General features: G+C 36.2%; 1 protein-coding gene across 1 annotated transcript in view; it reads left to right on the top strand.

The window, feature by feature from the left end:
* Positions 1 to 1,778, top strand: part of LRIG3 (leucine rich repeats and immunoglobulin like domains 3) — a 43,625-nt gene extending 41,847 nt beyond the window's left edge. The window contains exon 19 of the mRNA XM_072340837.1: positions 1,043 to 1,778. Within this exon, the coding sequence (XP_072196938.1) occupies positions 1,043 to 1,287 (245 nt within the window). The 3' untranslated portion in view covers positions 1,288 to 1,778. The remainder of the gene's footprint in view (positions 1 to 1,042) is intronic.
* Positions 1,779 to 20,274: the final 18,496 nt, after the last annotated feature.

Genomic DNA, 20,274 nt, shown 5'->3' with positions numbered 1-20,274 from the left:
GCTGAGGCACATCTTTTCATGTTGTGTTAGAAGCAAAATTGCTCTACACATCATTGATGCAAATATGGACCTTGTCCAAATGAATTCATACCAACATCTCTAATCACAGTTCTACTTGAAACCTTTGCTGTTAGCAAAGTTTGGCAGTTGAATGCAAAATTTGTTAACAATTGTAGTGTAAAGTTAGTAATAAAAATTGAGTGCTTCAAAATCAGTCTATGGCACGTTCTGCTTAGGAAATAGTTCTTCTAAATATCACAAATTATATATTTTTCATCAGCTGTATTAGGGCATCAGAGAAGGCCCTTCTTGCAGAGGTGTTTGTGCTAGCTCTTTTACAGTAGTGAAGTGTGAAGGTTACAGTAATTATTTTCTTGGTAGTGAATCCAAATAATAAAGATTAATAAAGATTCAACTTAAATGCTGATTTCTCTTTGGTCTTGTGTCTGTTCAAGCCAGCTATGAGTGGAAAGATGAACAGGTGTGAATGAAGGCAGAATTTGGCTGAAAATTTTAACAGAACCTTTGTTATTAATTAATGGGAAATATTAACCAGAAGAAAGAATGTTTTAGCATTCAGGTTGCATGGGTGTTTTGTAACTGTATATGTTTCTTTTCACTTCTGTTGAATTACACATCACATTTCATGTGTCATTTGTTCAGAAGAGTCTCTGTGTCCTGGTTTTCAGTGATTTTTGCATTAGAACAGGCCTTGTGATTTGTTTATAGTTTGATCTCTGTGCTCTTCCCAAAATTAAAATGGGCATGGATATAATTGTGAAAGCAAAAGTAATGAAGTTATGTCATGTGTGGCTTTCAGGTTATTTACCTTGGAAATATTTTTGATGTCTCAGGTAGAATATTACCTTATAGTTGTGATCATGTTTACTTTGAAGGGGAAGAATAATAGCTGAGTAAAATCTCATGTTCCTGAACTTTTGCTTGCATCAGTACTTGGCTTCCATTTTAACATGAAGCCCTCAGTGTGATACAAAACTGTTTGCATCAGTATTTCCATACTCACTCATTTACTATCTTCCAGGAACGTTTGGAAAGCCTGTATGGAGGCCTCAGCTGGACGCCCTTTCAAGTCGTAGGCAGCCAGCAAGTTGTCAGCCGAAAACCTCCCATAATAATCCTCATTCCTCATTGGACTTCGATCCAGAAGCAGATGAAGATGGAAGGGAAAGGACAGTTTCTAGAGGAGAAAATAACATTTACAATTACAAACAGTCCTTTGAAAACTTCAGAACTTTTACTTTTCAATCCTGTAATTTGGATACATAGCTCCTTTTGGACCTGCCATTGATTTCTGGGACCAAAGAGATACTTTGACATAATACTACCTCAGTGTGGAATTTTATTTAATAAGGGGAATAAGGAAAGGAAGAAGGGAAGAAAGAAACCACATGATGCTATGAATTCAGAACAAAAAAATGCATTTTTATTAAAATAAAACATAATTGCCAAAATGCTCTAAGTTTTTTTATACGGGGAAAACATTCCTTATAAAAATACTATATTTCTAATTATTTTATAGCTTTGTTTTATGCAAATAATATCTTTTGTAAATTAACGGTGTAAATAATACTGCATATGTATTTCTATGTCAGACTTCATTTTATTGAAATGAGTAGTAAGCATTCTAATTTTGTACTGTTACTTGTATCTTTTTTTACAAATGGAAACTCCATACTGTTTGCAGGTATCTTGCATCTTATTTGCACATTACTTTGAATAAACTATGCTGCCTTGTGGTCTCTGACCCACATTAATGTATGAAGAATGAGAAGTGTGAATTCTGTTTCTAAATAGAGAAAAGAAGTGTTAAATGTAGGTTCCTTCTGGTAAGTATTTGAACCTTCATTTGCCTGATATTTGTGTCTCTGGACTTAACTGTGTTAAATGTGTTCTGCTTCCAAGGGTAGGCACATATTTGGTGTCTGGTAAGGTGGGTTGAAGCCCTTTATGCCAAAAGAAAAAAGAAAATCTTCTACCTTCTGCATTCCAACTATAAGATGTGTTTGCACACATTCTATTTGCATGCACACAAGGCTGCAGCACTGTTTGCCTGAGTCCGCAACTGGTGTGCCTCCATGTGATGGAAGATATATGTGTAGTAGTAGATCCACAAATCCATATTGAGCTACTTAGTAAAAGAAAATAATAATTTAAAAAAATAAATAACAAGAGGCACTGAAAATCTGCCTGGCACCACTGCTCTTTTCTAAGTGGTTTACTGTTAAATGTTTGCCAAGTATGCAGTGCATGTCTGAATCTTTGCTTTCCCATACCCTTTCTCCCTCTTTCTTGTTTCTGCAACCACTGCCACACCCAACATGAGAAGGTAATCTAAGTACAAGATAATGTTTTCTTTGGTTTAACTCATGCTTTTGTTCCTTATTCAGCTGCCCTTTTCTGGTTATAAGTGAAATCTGTGCCTTAGTTGCTCAGTCAAGTTGAGCAATTGTAAATTCTTCCTGAATTAGATTTGAAGTAAGGAACACAATGCCTGTGACTGTAAAGAGTCAGAGAAAGATGGTTGCTTACAATATATGATCTTATAAGATTATAATGAAATCAAAATGAAAACACCATTTTATTTTTCTATGTACTGGTACCTACTCTTTTAAAAGCTGTGACTCCTGTTGTCATCACTGTATTGAAGCAGTGGGACTCAAAATGGTCAATATTCCAGGACGTTGGCTTTTTCAGTCTTTCTCCTTTGAAGGTGCAAACATACGTGCTTGCCAAATCATTTCTTCTAAACTAAATTAAAAGCAGCTGTTAGAGGAGGCCATCACAGACATAGCTAAAGCTGGAGCAAAGATTTCACCGCCTGGTGCAACTGAGGCAGGGGCTTTTTCTTGTTTATAGCCTGAAACCTGGTACCCAGATTGCAACGTAATTTTCCTTTAATTTTGGCGCCAGTATTAGAGACAGGAAGTTAATCCATCTTTAGTCACTGGTGGTCTAAGCATAGAAAAGGATTTTGTGTGTTTTAGTTCATCATGTTGCCAGATTTTCTGACTCTTATTGTTAATTTGTCTCTATTGCTGCCAGATGTGCTGGTGTGGTGACAGACATTGATATGAGTATTTGATTATAACTAAGTGCCTATTGAAAGAGATGAATTTTTCCCGAGTTAAGCACAAAGCTATAAATCAATGAGGTAAGAAATTTGATTAAATTAATAATTCAAGATAATTTGTCTTCTTTTTTTCATCCTGCTCTGATCCCAGCTTTTTTTAAGGGGAAGGGAGGGTATGATTGCTTTTTTGAAACATTAAATAATAAAATAAAAACAGTAAGTACATCTTTCATTTCAGAATTAATGTTGATAACTGGGACAGTGTCACTTATTTACATCTCTTTCATCTTCTCCTTTAAATACTTTCCTTTTCAACTTGCTGTTGGACAGTAAATATCCTAATCTTTGAAGCACATTGAGCTCTCTACCTAAATAAATCTTTCAGGGTCAACGATGGAATTTTAGACCATTCCCATAAAATTTCTTTGAGCAGCCTAAAAATAGAAATGGCTGTGACTTTATTTGATGCCTTAAATATACAGAGATGGAAATGAATGCCGATAACGAGCATCTCTTTCTCCTAGTTTGAGCTTTCATGTGTGGGACGTTTATTGTGCTGAAATACAGTGGCAATCATAAGCTGCAAGATACTTGCAATGTCTGAATAGTTCTCTTATAGATTCTTGATATAACCAAACATCTGTTTTAAAACCTTCCAAGTGTTACCTTCGTTCTCTTTCCTCTGAAGCTCCAGGGATTAGGTAGCTGGTAGTTTGATATTTACACAGCTGAACGCTGAATCCTGAGTTGATGTGATGAGAAAATAAATTGTGGCCAACACTGAATAAAGCTTATACTGAAGCTCAGGAGAGTCTTAGAAGGAGAAACAAGTATTGCTGAATGACAGAACAGACATTGTGCAGTCTGATGACAAGCAACTGGAATTTCAGCATGGGCTCATATAGAACATGTGAAATGTTCTTTAGAGACAGTATGCTCTTAATGCATTACACAAATGTTCTACTCTATAAACTTATAAACAATTGATGAGGTAGAGATTTCTACAAACACTGAATAATCATTTTAAACAGATAAACTGAATGATCTCTGTACCAAAATCTTTTTAGAGCAAGCTTTCCTTAAATGAATAAGCTAAAGAGTGTGTCTGAAGCAATGCAAGGGATGCCTGTGAAGCAACTGAAATGAAGGTTAGATGTTGCAATTTTGAACATATAAAACCTTAAGAAGAATTCTACCTGGATAATTTTTCCAGAATTCATTTCAGAACTCAATGCTTGAGCTTTTTCATTTCCTTTTTTTATTGTTATTATTATTTTTATATGTGCATTTCTTTTACATTTGGTTTTACTCAGGAGCTTTCTATATATCTTCCTGTGTTATATTTAGAAGTGTTACAACTGAATAAAGGCTATAGTGTTTTAGATAATGTAAGCATGACTAAAAGTACTTATTCTGGTTTTTGTGCTTAGGGAATAGGATTCATTTGTTCCACTGAAACAATGCACAGCCATATCGTATCTTATTGGGTTGCCTCTCCTGTTCCCCAGGCTGCCTTTTCCACTGCAGTTCGATACCTCTCCTGTGTCCCTTAGGGACCCACTGTGGTAGTTCACACATTCTGTTTCCATTTTCATGTCTTCCCCTGCTGCAGTGGTTGCAAGCTAGGACAAATATATTCAGTTTGCAGAGCACAGTGTAGTTCAAGGGAAGAAGTCAGCATTGCTAGGGAAAGGACAGGAAGCATGAGAAGACAGGCTAGCCACAGCTTTAGGAAGATTTTTTCTGAATATGGACTAAATGTATAATTAAGGAGATAGTTTAAGGTATTTATAATAGAATGCATACATTTCCTTACTGTTTACAATACTTTCTTTGTATTTAGTTCCACACTCAAGCTATAAGATGCCAGAAAGCAGCTATGTACTCCAGGGTATGTCATCTGGAGTGTTATGTCTTACTGCCTCTAAAATCTCCTTTTCTGGTTGACAAGAAACAAGATCCATTTGTTATTCTGTGCATTCATGTGTCCAGGATAAAGCATTGCTGTGCAATACATAGTTTCCCAGAGTCACATGGTCTGTGGGGTCCACTGACTGATTGTCAGTGTGACTAAGGAATGTCATGGAAGAACAGGACCTGAAAGTGAAGTTGGTAGTAGTTTAAGTTCATTGCTTGTAAAACAAATTTAGGCTTTGTGACTTGCATCCAGGATTTTATTTCCCACACAACAGAGAACTGAAACGTAAATTACTCTGGTTTATGAACTGCTGATAGTACTTCAGCATGGTCAGTTTTCCTTAGACATCAATACAGTCACTTCAAAGCACTTTTGTATTATATCCATTCCACTTGACTGTTGACTGCGAGCTATTCACCAAGAAATGCAATGTGGGAGTTTCCAGTCTCAACACCTGTATAAACTTTATTCTAACATGGATGGTGAATATCTTTAAGCCCCGAAAATGTCAAATGTGATCACATTTTACTTGCTTGACCAAGGTAATGAGATTCCCCAAATATAAAACAGGCTTTGAGGTTATGTAGGCTGTGATGCCTTTACTTTGAAAGACTTGTATGTGGCATGGTCTAAATAGCCCCTTGTTTGCTATAGCAGTGTATAATCTGTCTTAACTACTGTCAGTGCTTCTTCTGTAGATGTGCATGGAGAAGCTGTAATTTATGATCTGGGTTTACTGCTGGATAATCAAAGTTCAGGTGCTGATTTGAAATACAGAAGAGCAAAAAAAATAATTTCATTTGGAAGGGACCCATGAAAATTATTGAGTCTAACTGAACTCATTCTTGAGCAGTGAGGCATCAGCTTCCATTTGTGGCAAAATGATGCAAAAATGTAAGTTCCTATTCAGGTGCTGTGCAAAAACATAGTTCATACCTGGTTAAAGAAGCTACTCCTGTCATTAGTCTGTTAGTCCGCTTATTTTAGAGATCAACTGAAAATGACTAATGGTGGAATGGGTATTGAGGTTGATATTTTATATGTGCCTCTACCTATTGTTTTGTGTTGTTATAGCAGGAAAACTTGGAGTTCCACCCCCCATTCATCAGCAATGGTGGGATTTCATTCTGATTTCCTTAGAAGTGTTCACTTGTGACCGTGGTATCTAATTCTGCCATCTGGTGTATCACACTGCTCTAAAGCAGAGCTAGAGACACCGTAAAGTGAATGTAAGAGAGGATGGCTGAATTCCCTGCCATATCATAAAGTGGTTTTGAATAATCCATTTATCCCAAGGGAATAATTTCTGCAGTTTTTAGCATTTACTCTTGTAACAAATTTCAGTAAGTTTCTTGAATGGGTCAACTCTAGTGTTTAATACAGGACACAGTATGTGTTTGAGATGGAGATACTGATGCTCACTGTACTTGTGCTGCTACCTGCTGTGGGGCTGCAAGCCTGCAGTATTACCAAAGCATCAGTGCTACAACAGCCAACTGCCCAGGGCCTGGCTTTTGCCACACACTGATCGTATTTTTTATTAGTGTAAACTTATTTCAGTTATTAACCTTCCCTCAGGAAAGGGGAAACGTGGCCCTCATGGTAATTAGCTCACACAGCCTTTCGTGTGAGCTGAAGAATGGAAAGTGTCAGGGGCACTCACAGCAGCTTTGTAGGTATTTGCTGTAAGCAGGGAAAAGTTAATCTGCTGGCAGAGTTTGGCACGAGGAAATAACCTATGTGTAAAACAGCACTTAGGACGAATTAGATTCCACACAACTGCGACCACACAGTGGGTACAGCAGTAAAATGAGGGCAATGATGGAAAATATGACTAATCAGAAAATGGCATTTAAGCACAACTTTATTCATTAAGTTAACAAACTGAGGTTCTGACATACCTCTTTTTAAGAAAGTGTTTGTTTATTGCTCCATGGCTTGCAGCAACTGCTCTTCTTTCCACCAACCAGCACACTCCAGCAATTTCATCTGGAATAACATTTTCACTCAAAGAAGGTTTTTTTCCCCCCTTTTTAGATGAAATCATGGAGAGAAGTTCAGTGATGCAGTGCTACTGAACTCTTTTTACTAAAAGTTTTAAAGTCAGAACAGGAGGAAATTCTGAGAAATGGAAAGGAGATTTAACTTTTCTCTTTACTTTCTGTTACAAAATCATTTTCAGTGTATTTTTTTAATTTTCAAGAAGCTTTTCCATACAGGGCTGGAATGCAGAACGTAGAGCCCTGCAGGTTATCAGGGTGGCACAGCGCAGGCATGGGGCTCCTGTTGGCAGAGCCACTACTTGTTTCCTTCCTACCACAGAACCTGTTTGATCTGACTTCGACGGGTCCCTGCGGATTGATTCTCTTTGCTGCCGGAGTATGTTTCTCCTCTGATTTCCTCCCAGCAGTTCTGACTCAACAAGTTTCTGCAACCGTAGAGAGTCAGGCTCAATATTTTCCTGTATGATTAGAATTTTTCCAGTTTCTGTACTCCTGGAGAATTGCAGAAATCTGATCCCCGTACCTTCTGCATTAACCCGATGTGGTTCTGTTTCTCAAGGAGCATGGAGTGACCTCTCTGGAGGAGCAATACAGACACTCTATAGGGTCACTGCTCCTGCTGTGGGCATGCCTTGCTGTAGCAACATCTAGATTTAGGGTAGGTGTGAGCACTGCCTGCATCAGACTCCCATCAAAGTGAGGCACAAGAGGGCCGCAGCACACAGGTCTCTCAATAAGGATGCTGAAAGAATTCCCAAAATCTATGAAGTTTAATTTTCTTTCTTTAAACTTCAAAATCACTGTATTTCAGGATAGTGGAAATCATATCCAGCCTTCCTAATAATCATCATCTTACTATCTTGCAAAGAATATGTTTGATAAGCAAACAGAAAAGGAAGTTGTTCTAGGCAAAGAGAGAGGGGAAAGTGTAATGGGAAAAACACTCCTCCCGCTCCCCAGACTGTTCCATCTCTTACATTAAATAGGAAAAAACAGCGATTTGTTTGTATAATAGGCAGTTTTCATTATCTAAATGGGGTCTTTAACAAAGGAGATTTGAGCCCATGTGTGGGCTTCCTGTTTCAGCTTCAATTTTTCCTCAGGAAAAATAAATAAATAAATAAATAAAGTCTGATTTTTAGGGCCAGGTGTTTTATATGGCTAAGTTAAAACATGCCTGGAAAGGCTGTAGTTGTTCTTCTGTATGCAAACTAATGCACTTACATTTTTTTCAACATTTAGCATATACTTCTTTAAAACTGTTATTTATTTCTAGTGTTTTCTTACTGAATCTCCTGTCATCTATAATTTCTTTGAGAGGGTGAATTCTGTAGAGCACATTGGTTGCCTCCTCTTCCTCGAATGTTCTTACAGATGTTTCTGTAAATCATTTATGGGGCCGACAGGCCATTTGGCCATGTGACAAATCTTCCATAATAATGCGACTCAGTAAAATGTGGAATTTGTGAGGTACTGCCTGTAACACTGTCAGCACTGTTGTAAATTCCCAGCCACGTCAGCACAGGTGGAAAGAAAGCCATAAATAAAATGTGTATGTGTGCAAATGTGTGAGTGCATGTGTGTGCGTGTGTTGGGGGGGGGGGGGGGAGGGGGAGGGGCATGAGAAGTTGAGGTTCTTATGTGCTCATTCTCCTTCAAGAGTTCCCTTATGTGGTTCTGCATGCCTGTGATTTAGTTCAGCTACTTGAAACAAAATAGAAAAGAAATCCCATTGTTAAAATCAGAATAGTCTTGCTAACTAAGGTTCAATGATGGAATCTATGTGCAATTTGAAGCAAGCAGCTGTGGTAGGGACAAGTCCTGGTGAGGCATGCCAGGCTTCATGGCAGCGATTCAAGTACCAATGAAGGAGCCATTCCAGGAGCCCACTGGGAGCAGCTGCTGCTCCAAGGGCTAAGCTGAGCTGCCCCTCATTATCTTCCTAGAGCTTCTACAGTGAGCTGGATCTCCATCCTGACTGTCTACCATGCCTCAGGAGGGCTGGTATGTGAACTGTCTGAACAACTTTTGCTTTCTTTCCTTGCAGAAACCAGCCTAGGAGGCAAAACATATGACTATTTGCTTTCTGCCCAAATGGTATCAGCATATAATCTCACATATTCTTTAGGCTACTTTAAGCTGTGGTCATATTTAGGAGTAAGGTTCAACTGACTTCATAGAGATGTCCCTGTCCAGCCTTCCTGGCTGTACTCATCCTCTGCCTTCCCTGCAATTGCTGAGTTTCAGATGAATGCCTGCTCAGCCTGCCAAGGTGTCAGCCCATACTTTCCTCCAAAATACATAGTTTCTGGCTGTGGCCTTTGAATTCATGAGTGTAGGACTACTTTGGAGTTGTCACACAATAGCTGAGGATGAAACATTTAGAAATATCCTAGAGTTTGATGAGCTGGTTGTTCTAGGCTCTAGAAACGCTGATTTTATTAGTATCGCCTCTCTTAGAATCACTGCTAGAAATTATTACCACAACCAAATAATAAGCTCTAAGACCCTTTTTCTTTATTTCCATCATGACTAGAAACACCTGATTCAGAACAGAGCAACAAGTTATAGTACAAACTAATATATATAATCCACAGATATAGTAACTAACAGAGAACTTCACATAAAATTGGTGTTATAGCAGGGGTGTTGGAACTGAATGACCTTCAAGGTCCCTTCCAACCCAAACCATTCTGTGATTCTATGATAAAATAATTATTATTTTCACAGTTGTCAGCTATTGCTTAGCTATTGCTAATAGCCAGTTAGCTACTGCTGATCAACTATTGCACAAGTTAAGAACGAGAACTTTTTCAATATCTTCACACACTTTCTCTTTTTATCAGTCTTGAAATAAATTATTTTTTATATATGATGGTATATGAATATTGTATTCTCACTACTTTAAATTTATTTGAGATACCATCTACCTACTGACATGGAACAGAATTGTCACTGACAAGGATTATTAGGCTTCAACATTTTCAGAATGCTTCAGCTAACTTAACTGGAAGACTGAGCAGTATATTTTCTATGTTTTTCTGCTCTCTACTCTTATATGGTCATCCATATTGATACCTGAATTTCCAGAGCAGAACATAGTTAAACCTAGATCCTTACAGTCAGCAAAATATCTGATTTTAGGGAACGTTCAAATTTTATTCCCAGCATGCTTCAAAATTATCCCACTTTTAATAACTCTAATTATCTTTCATGTTGTAAAATGACATACCCAAATCTATGTCCCACGTAACTGAAGAACAGTGGGTCCAAAAGGTGACATAAGCACAATTACTCCTATGTGGTATCTTCTTGTTATTACTTGTGTTCCTGGTCATGTTGAGAAGTCACACCAGGCTTGTTCCATTTTGCAAGGCTGCTTCTTGAACAGTCCTCTAACTTGCACAAAGGTGTCATGGGCTGAAAAATGGAGTCAGTATGTAGGGCCGCTTGATTTCATCATGAAGTTGAGGTGGGAAGACTTAATAAATATAGAGAGGAGCAACAAAATGAAAAGAGAAAGAGAACATCTAAGGAGGAGTATATGGGGGAGGATAGTAGGAAGTGGGAAGCATAAATGTGCACAGACTGGGAGGAACAGAGATGATCAACCACAAAAATAATCTTGAGAATATTCCTGAATCACTGTGCTTATCTTTGAATATGAGTGTCTTTTCCTCAATCAGTGTGGCACCCGTTTCTGATGTCTTTTCTGAATGTACTTATCCAACCAATGATAGCTATGGAGCATTAATTGCAAGTGTGAAAAATTGCCCTTTTAAAAATAAATATAGAGTTAAACATTGAAATTCCTTCATCAGAAAATCATCAACAACAAAAAGTTAATCCTCAGGTTTATCCTTCTTGTTTGATCAAAGCACCCAGATGGGGTCTGTAAAACTTATGCCACAGCCCTAATAAATTCTGAAGACCCACAAGAACTGGGGGAGTCAGAGGAAAGAATAAATGAATTTCTGTTGAGAAGAATCATGTAAGATTCTGGCTTGTTCTGAGACCAGTTGTATTACAACTGAGTACCAGCTGGCCTTGTTTGAAGTCAGTGACAATATTCATAATATTCCCATTATGGTTTTTTTAGTGTTCTAGCAGTTAAGTACAAGACTTCTTGGAAGGGTTTGTGCCAGTGGAATGGAACGCTGGGTTTAGATCTTTCTATTAAAATGATCTAATTTCTCATTAATACAGCCAGCAAGTAATTGGCAGCAATACATGATGGAAATAAATCAGCTGAATCAGTGTTCAGAACGTGTCATTTCTCAGAAACCTGAATTTTAATGAAAAACAAGAACATACTCTGACACTTCAGCTTGTCTGATCTCCATTCCGTTCATAACGAATATGTTAGTTGTTTAAAGCACATGAGTAATTTTAATTACACTGAACCATTTTCATATTTTAGCCTTAAATCTGAAACAGCATATGTAGGAGAAGTTAGCAAAAGGGAGGAAAAAAAAAAAAAAAAAAAAAAAAAGAGAAGACTTAACTTTCCACAGAAAGTAATTAACTGAGTACATATTGTGTGCATATCCAATGTTCCTATAGCTCCTGTATGTATCCTTTACTCTCCTAGAATTAAGGCATCTATGCAACAGTTCAGCCTTTCCTTAAGTGAGAAGAAATCCCTGTTATGCCCCTGGATCATTCCTAGAAGCAGGAATTCCTTGTGGAGATTTGTCTTATCAGTCTCTCTCCCCTCACAGGGAATCTCTGTGACCACAAAGAACGGGTGTCCAATTGATTGAAGATGGGAGAAATGAATTCCAAAATATGTTGTAGATGGTTGGAAGTACTTTGAAACTAGCATGTACTGTGTATGGTCTACTAAACACATGTACTGTGTTTAGTAGCAAAGATTTTTTTCTAATGTATTTTTACAGATTTAAAATCCCCTTAAACCCAGTGGTCTTATTTTTCGTATTTATCTCCCTGCTGCTTTCAGCTGAGATATGTATGAGATAATCACAATCTTTTCTCCAAGGTTATAGTCCTCTGAATTATAAACTCTAATTTGAAAATATTACCATTTTGCCATGATGAGATATTTAGATTCTAATTCAAGCAGTCAAAAGCACATCGCTCTTTGAATGGGTTATTCCTTTGGAAAGCAATAGTAACTCCAGGCCTGCCTGCTGGGAGTTCTCCAAGTCAAGGTTATTTCAAACCTCAGGTCCACCTCTCTGCATCAGATGCCTCTCATTTCAGTTTACATCACACTCATCATTTCATACACGAGTTAGCTGGTTTTGTTCTGCATATGTTAGCTTAATCTTAATAAATAAGTAAATTAGCTCTTAGTAGGTGTTTAATTCCACCTTTTTGGTTTGGTTTGCTGCTGCACATGGTGATGAGTATTGCCCTTACATGTTGTGCAGCCATCATCATCTAAGGGGAATTAGCCTTCCCACAGCAGAATGCATCTCCTATTAATACTCTCTCAATTGAAAAGTTCACTCAATTCCTCTGCCAGAAGAGCACAAAACACTTACAGATACAAGAAATCACACTGCTTGAGAACATTTATTATTATTATTATATTTTAATTTTAAATTTGTCCTAACATTCCTGAAATATCTGACCAGAAGGAAGCATTGGCACCCATATCTTGTAGAGACTGGCAAATCTCATCAGGACCACATTGCCCTTTGGAAGAGCCTGTGTTTCTCTAAATACAACAAAGTATGCTTGGGGCAGAGGGATGGGTCTGAAGGAAACATCCTGGGTTATCATGAATCACAGCTGTGCTTTTGCTTTGCTTTGTATTTTCCGTATGTCATATACACACATTTAGAACAGTTCAACTTTTGCATGAGGTTTTAACAGCAAAAATTTCACCATTAAACTCGGTGGAACTGCAAACTTTTTGTTTAAACATATAAATGTGAAAGCAGGAACATTTTTTTTTATCACATTCCCAAAATACTAAATATATTCCTTCTGATTACAAATCATGAGATGTTGGGCCAAAGAGTATGGAATGGTATTATATTTATATTTACTGTTTTGTTATAAAATGTTCCACTGTGTAAGTATTTCTTTTGCAAGTTTGAATGGGAAAATAATGTTTGGCTTCTGGAAACTCTTGTAACTTTATACTGTCACTCCAAAAAATATACAAAAGCTAAGGTGTTTCTCGAGAAGCAGAATGAGAGATTAATTAATAAATGTATTTTTTTTTCTACAGAAAATTCTGCTCTTTATCAATATAATCCTGATTTTTTTTAACATTTTGAAATAATGACATAAATATAATTTTGTTTCACTTTATTTGCTTTATTCTTAAGTATGAATCTTTTGGTTTAAATTTCCTTCAGTGAAATTTTAAGATTCTTCCCAATCTGTGACTTTAAGTTTTCAGAATTGTTCAAAGACCATCATCTGTTTGTCTGATAGAACAGAAATATCTGATGTTTCAACACATATATCAGAATGATTTGTTCCTAGCATTACTAAACTCACATAGCAAAATGACATTTCGAGGTTGGGAGCCTGTAGGTGTGTATCTTCATTTTAACATCTCAATTTCCCTGTTCATGCCTGATCTCTTTTTCACCCAGTTCCTTCTTGGATTAAGCTAAGATGTGTCTCTGCAGACAGCTCCATTCGAGGCCGATCTTACTTGACAGCTAGAGATAGTGTATGGCAAGTCTATCCTGGTCACTGCCACAGAGCCTCTTCTGATGCATGAAAATCAAGGTCCCAGGCTTGTAGCACATGCTCTTGTTTTCATGATGTATAACCTTTGGCTTAATGGGATGCAAGACAGTCCTTGTATCATCTCAGAACATCGTATCAGCTGTGGACTCCACTTATTTATTCACCAACTCTTTGGGGAAATTATATGATTGTACTTTATTTTTTAATAAAGCTTTATCTATGATCTTTGCTTCCAGAGCTTTATATTCACATGAGAAATAAAAATAATAAATTAAATAAATAAATAAATAAATAATAAAAGAAAAAAAAGAAAAGAAAAAAAAGGGCAATTGTGAAAAATCTCTTGAAAAAGAAATAGAGGGAAAATACATCTCCAAAAACATCATCAGTAAAGACAAAAAGAGGTTGGCTTGCTTATTTTTCGAGTTAAGAGATTTGCTCTGGATGAGACCAGACAAGATTGCTGCTGAAATATTCTAAACTGGAATATGAGGGATTCATCAGTCTCAAACTCAAAGGTCGGAGTTCTTTCACTGGGGTCGTTTTCTACCCTCTATAGTATTTTTGCAACATCCTAGGATAGCACATGGATGCTCTTGGGATGTCTTCCCATTCAATTCCATTAGCACTGATTTTCTTCTGATATTTTGCTCTGACTCTTGGCCAAATACTCTGGAATCTTAATGTCTCAGCATTTAGGGAGTAAATGGCAGTACGAGGTCATGGGGAATACTGTCACGTTGACTTGATATTACAGTTTCTTGATTGTTTTCAAAGTGTCCTTCCTGTATTATTCTGTAGCATTTCTAAATTATTTGTAGAAACCATCATAAAATGTCCTTTTTTGCTGAAATCAGCTACCTTTAGAGATGTAATTATATATTCCAGAAACTAAGAGAAAGAATAAAATACCAAAAAACATAGAAAAGAGTTTTGCAGGTAAACCTGTAAACCTTTAAACAGTAACTTCACATACCTAGTACCATGTGATTTAGGAATGCAAATATACTAGTTTGAATTTTGAAAGCTGATACCTTTAAAAATTGATTTTTCTTTTTTTCCATAGAAAAATAAATTTTCAGAAAATCTAGAAAGCAGAAACAAAATCAACTAATCTGCTATCTGTCAGGGAACAGTTATTCTAGATAAACTGTGGATTAATTGTCTTCAATAAATAATTTGACCAGATCTCCAGTAAATCTGGCACTAATTTGACAAAGAGGAAACAAAACTAAATCATGTCTGGTGTAAAATCCTCTGTTTACTTTTCCCTCCTTGTTAAAATGCTCACAGATAATTGTTATTGGTAACAGTTTCATGTTAGTGGATAACCAACAATTTATTACTAGGCTCATGCCATATTGCTTTTTCAGCTTGCAGAAACCTATTTCTTTCAAGCATAGCACTTTTTCACTTATCATCTCTTGAGACTGCTTAAGCAACCGTGATTCAATTAAACCCATGTTCAATGGCTGTGCCTGTGTTTCACACTTGGCTGATAAAAGAAAAATATGGGATACATTACTGTTACTGACTGACTCTTTTTTTTATTTATGATTTTAACCTGTAGGTCTTTAACAATCACCTTAATTCTGTATGTGTGTGGAAAGTGCTGAGCTGATAAAAGAAAGCAACAAATGCAATCTATATCAAGGAAGGAGTGAAAAAAAGAGAAAGAAAAAGAAAAAGAAAAAGACTTAATATTTTATCTGTTAATGTTTGTGAACTTACAGCTTGTGACTTTGACAGTTCTGGAAAAAGCTCCCTCCTTACATGCATAGTAGGGATGCGACAGCGGTAGTGCAATCCTCCCTGATCTGGAATAGCTCCAATGCTGTTTCAAGGGATTTTTATAGCAGTTTAGCCTCATGCATTTCTGCTTCTTTGCCAGACTCTGGGCTTTCTGACAATGATGTAACATCATGATATCACCACATCAGAGAGAAAAAGAGTCTTTAAAAATTGCAATGGTTGGGAAAAAAAAAAAAAAAAAAAAAAAAAAAGAGAGACAACTGTGTGCTGATTTGTCCAAGATCATGAAGAAAGTCAGAGCCCCAGACCCAAAATTTCTTCTTTCTTTCCTTATGATGGCTGGATTTGAATCCAGAGAAGAGCACAACAAATTTCAGAGTCACTTAATCCTGATGAAGAAAATGAATAATACAGATATTTATATATAAATCCTTTAAAATGCAAAAGACATTTAAAATACCATAATTGCATTATTTTCACTCCATATTTAACCTGATATATGGCACTCACAGAGAAGCTTTGAAACTGGGAGAGAAACTCCAAAGACAGAATAGAAGGGTAGAGAGTGAAAAGTACATGAGGACCTCACTCTGACTCATCCAAATGGTAGTTCTTGAGGTGATTATTTTTCAGGAGCTCACAAGTACGAGACAAAGTGCTGCTTGATTTTGACTTTTTATTAATACATTTGTGCAAAGGGTCATCTTCAGGAGTGCTTTATCACAAGCATGTCTACCAAAATACCTCTTTGGAAGAAAAGCACAAAAGCTTCCTGACATGAGTACTTCTGTATGAGGCTCCTGTACACCTCCTTCAAAGCTCATAGAAAAAGTTGAGTAAGTTACAGAAAGCAGAACATTTTTGTAAAGAACATTTTATTATGTAGATAAAATAATCACTGAAACAATAGTTAGAACTAGCAGACGTATTCCATTTTCCATTTTATTCTTTTTTTTTTTTTTTTTTTTTTTTTTTTTTTTTTTTTTTTGTTAGAAACTAAGAATTTTCCTGTTGTTTCAAGTTTTCAAAGGTATTTTAAAGGTATTTTGTCTAGAGGGAGAAAGTAGTTTTGTAGATTCATCTTGGTTTTGCTTTTAAGAAGAAAATTCTGTTTTCACATCCTCAAAATTCAGATTAGAAGAGTGGTACAAATGCATAGATATTGGTTTAATGTGGCTAGGCTGTGTTGGGGTGATTACTCAAACTAGCACTTGCATAGAAAAAGGAGATACTGAGAAGAAAAAAGCTCATCCTTCAAATTACTTTCAGGAAAACTGTTTTCCTCCCAGCTCCTCCCTGGCATCAGCTGCTCACAGCAGTGCTCTGTGAGCAAGCAACATTTCTAACCTCTCCAAGCACCAAAATCTGCTGTTCATGAGCACTGACAATAAAGGTACACCTCTTCTCCAGGTGGATCAGAGAATTCTCTGCCCAGAATAAATGACTGTGTATATGATTTCATCAGTTTTCTGTTGGACAGATGGTGGAAGACAGCTGCTATTAATCAAAGTAGAAACTGTAATGAGATAGTTGAGGTAAAATCCTTTCCATAAGTCTTAGTGTACTTGTATTGATCTGAAATGCACCTTTGATACTTCTGGCTTAAGGTAATTTATATGATGCTATTGTAGTCTATTTATTAGACTTTGGATTCACTGTATATGATGGACAATATCTTACTAGTTCTATCTAATTCTGCCTATAATCTCCAGAGCCAAATTATACAAATAGCATTCATAATCCTTGTAACTCTACCAGGAGCCATCATCCAGCAGACACCACACAGGAGGTAAAATTCTCATCCCATGCAGTTCCTTGTCAGAGTTTAACACTGTTCTTAACAGGGCTTGTTGCAGCAAGGAAACCTGAGCAGTCAGGTAAAGGAGGGAACCAACAAATTGAAAGAAAGCTGAAGTATTCTTCCAGAATTCAGTTAGGAATTTGTCTTCAAGTTGGTATAGGAATTAATCACTAAAGTACAAATGTTCTTCTTTTTAAAACATATTTTCTTGATTTTTGTTGTCACAACAGTTGTGGAAGTATAGGCCTTCCTTCCTTCCCTTCCTTCCTTCCCTTTCTTCCTTCCTTCCTTCCCTTCCTCCTTCCTTCCCTTTTTTCCTTCCTTTCTTCCTTCCCTTTCTTCATTATTTATTTTATTTTATTTTATTTTATTTTATTTTATTTTATTTTATTTTATTTTATTTTATTTTATTTTATTTTATTTTATTTTATTTTATACTGTGCTGTCCTTGCTTTGTTGCTCATCCACTCTTCCTGTTTTCCTGATTTATTTGAATAGCCTTGTATGGATTACTTTGTATTGAGATACTGCTTTCTGGCTGTGGCTCCCAGCTCTAATTTTGTACATAATGAACAAAATAGAAGAAAAACAAACACAATAGTAAAATATGTCATTATAATTTGCATCTTTTCCATGCTTTTTCTGATCATATGCACATCATTTGTAGTGATGCCAAGAACATCTGAGCCTCAGTAAACTACCTTTGGGATTGTAATTCCTTTATGATCTATTCTCCTTTTTATTTTGATATGAATAGTTTACTTATGTACCTTGGAAAAGAGACAAGCAAAGGCCTTTGGGCTAGGTTTCTGTTCAATTAACATGATCCATTTCACATACTATTGGGTACTGGCAATTGGCCTTGAGAATATAAATCTAATTCATTTCTTTTCTTCTTTCAGGTCCAATCTTATTTGGGCAGCATACCCTCTTATCAGAATTCAATGTTATAGCAACAATAGATTACACCTGGGAAGATGCATCAAATTCATTTGTCTATCTATCTAGCTATTTATCCTAAATAAACTGCTAGAACAGGTCTGCTACAGAAAATTCACTATATTAATTTTCTTTCCCTTAGTCTTTTCATATAGAGATATAGCCATGTGTTTTTGTTGTTGTTTTGTTTTGTTTTGTTCTTGTATTCTGTTTTGTTTGTTTTTTGTTTTTTTTTTTTTTTCATGAGAAGAGGAAAGGGGATGTGATCTGCTTTATTTGTGAGGGAAAAGTATGGCCAAGAGGTGAGTCTGGTGAAATGAGGGAAATCACAGGGAAAATTGGTAATTCAACTTAACAACCTGATGTACATAAGAGCCTGCTATGTTTCTCTCTGAAGGGCTGTATTTCAGAAGAGGCTTTTACAATCAGAAATAGCAATGGCAGCTTTCAAAATGTCTTCAGTATAGATATCTGTACTACCTAACAGCATGTTGCTGTCTCTTTTTGCAGAATAATATGAGAAACAGCAACTCATAGAAAGCATATCATCTTGTTCTGATGAACAGATTTAATATTAGTCAGATAAAATGTGATTTAGTAATGTCTTTTCCTCCCTAACAATGGCAAAAAGCATCTGGCTAAATATCCAATATGTTGTTGGCTGCTGCTTCAACACTTAAAAGTTCACAGAATCCCACTGATAATTTTATTGATAATAAAGTTACACTATTTTTGATATCACAATAGAGTTTTATTCCAAGACATGACATGCTTCATGATGAAATTGGTGTACATCTTTTGTATTCTGAATCCTTAGCAAATCAAAAACTGAATGAGAATAAAAAACTATTGACTATTACGCTTCAGTACAGACATGAAATTTAACCATATGCTTGAATATATCAAATATCAAATATTTATGGTAGAGAATTATCAAAGATCATGAGTAAAGGTAACAAGATATACAGCAAAAATAAATAAATCAAACAAGAATGCAATTTTTATTATGGAGCTCAAATTAATAGTTAGTGTACCTATATATGTACACTTTGTGGGTCTATCTTAGACATGGACTTAGAGCTGTGACTCAGCAGGTAGTGAGAACATCATTGGCAGTTGCATTGATTCTGACCATCTCAACAGCTGAATTAAAATTCATTTAATTTAAATAATAATATTAAAGAATACTTAAATGCAAATCCTTAATGAATGTCTAGCTGAAGAATTTCTAGATAAAAGTTGCAACTGAGGTACTGAAAACATAAAGCAATATAAAAAGAACTCATCACTGTTGGGAAGTGAAATTAGAGCAGGTAGTCAGTGCAATAAATCTCTTTGCCATATGCTCCTCCAGCTTCTTGACCAGGTTGCAAAGCAGACAGCATCCTCCCTTTTGTCCTATTAAAAGTGACATGTGCTGTCTACTGCATCAAGGTATTTGAAACAGACAAAACTTCATGCATTCTGAATCTCAATTAAACAGGGCGGACTTGGGCCAAGCTGTAGGAAGTTATCCTTCAAAGGTTGTCCATTGAAGCATGCAACTCAGTAAACTTAGAGTAGGCAGGAAACTACAGATACCTATTCTGAATAAACTCATTTGTATATTAGAAGATAGTTATGTAGGATTTTCCCCTTAGCATTTGATCCCTCTAAAGAAACTGTATTGCCTCGACTCTCTAAGGTTGTTAGCTCATTTAAAGTTAACATGCCTATTTCTACATGACTTTGTCTTACTGAATTGAGGACTTCAGAAGATTTATTCAAACTGAAGTAAGAGATGTTGATATACATGTGAAAACAGTGTGACAGAAACGTATTCCATGGGGGAGAAAATGTAAAAGGCAAGAGAGATGTATTTTTAAATAGTTTGCTATTTTAACCTGGCCTCCTCTAGCTATGTTAAAATCTTGCCAACATTCTTTTCAGAGTGATTTTTCTTGATATTTCCATGTACATTCAGTGTATCTACACGTGTTACTTGAAAATGCTGTTCTCTTGAAGAGTCGTCACTGAAATATTTCATCAAGTTATCTTAAAATACCAGGAACCAATTTGTTTGTTTGTTTGTTTGTTTGTTTGCAATTTTCAGAGC

This window comes from Excalfactoria chinensis, chromosome 1 (genome assembly GCF_039878825.1).
Source record: "Excalfactoria chinensis isolate bCotChi1 chromosome 1, bCotChi1.hap2, whole genome shotgun sequence".
NCBI lineage: Eukaryota > Metazoa > Chordata > Aves > Galliformes > Phasianidae > Excalfactoria > Excalfactoria chinensis.
Note: the sequence above shows the minus strand (reverse complement) of the source record. Positions and strands in the feature narration are given on the sequence as shown.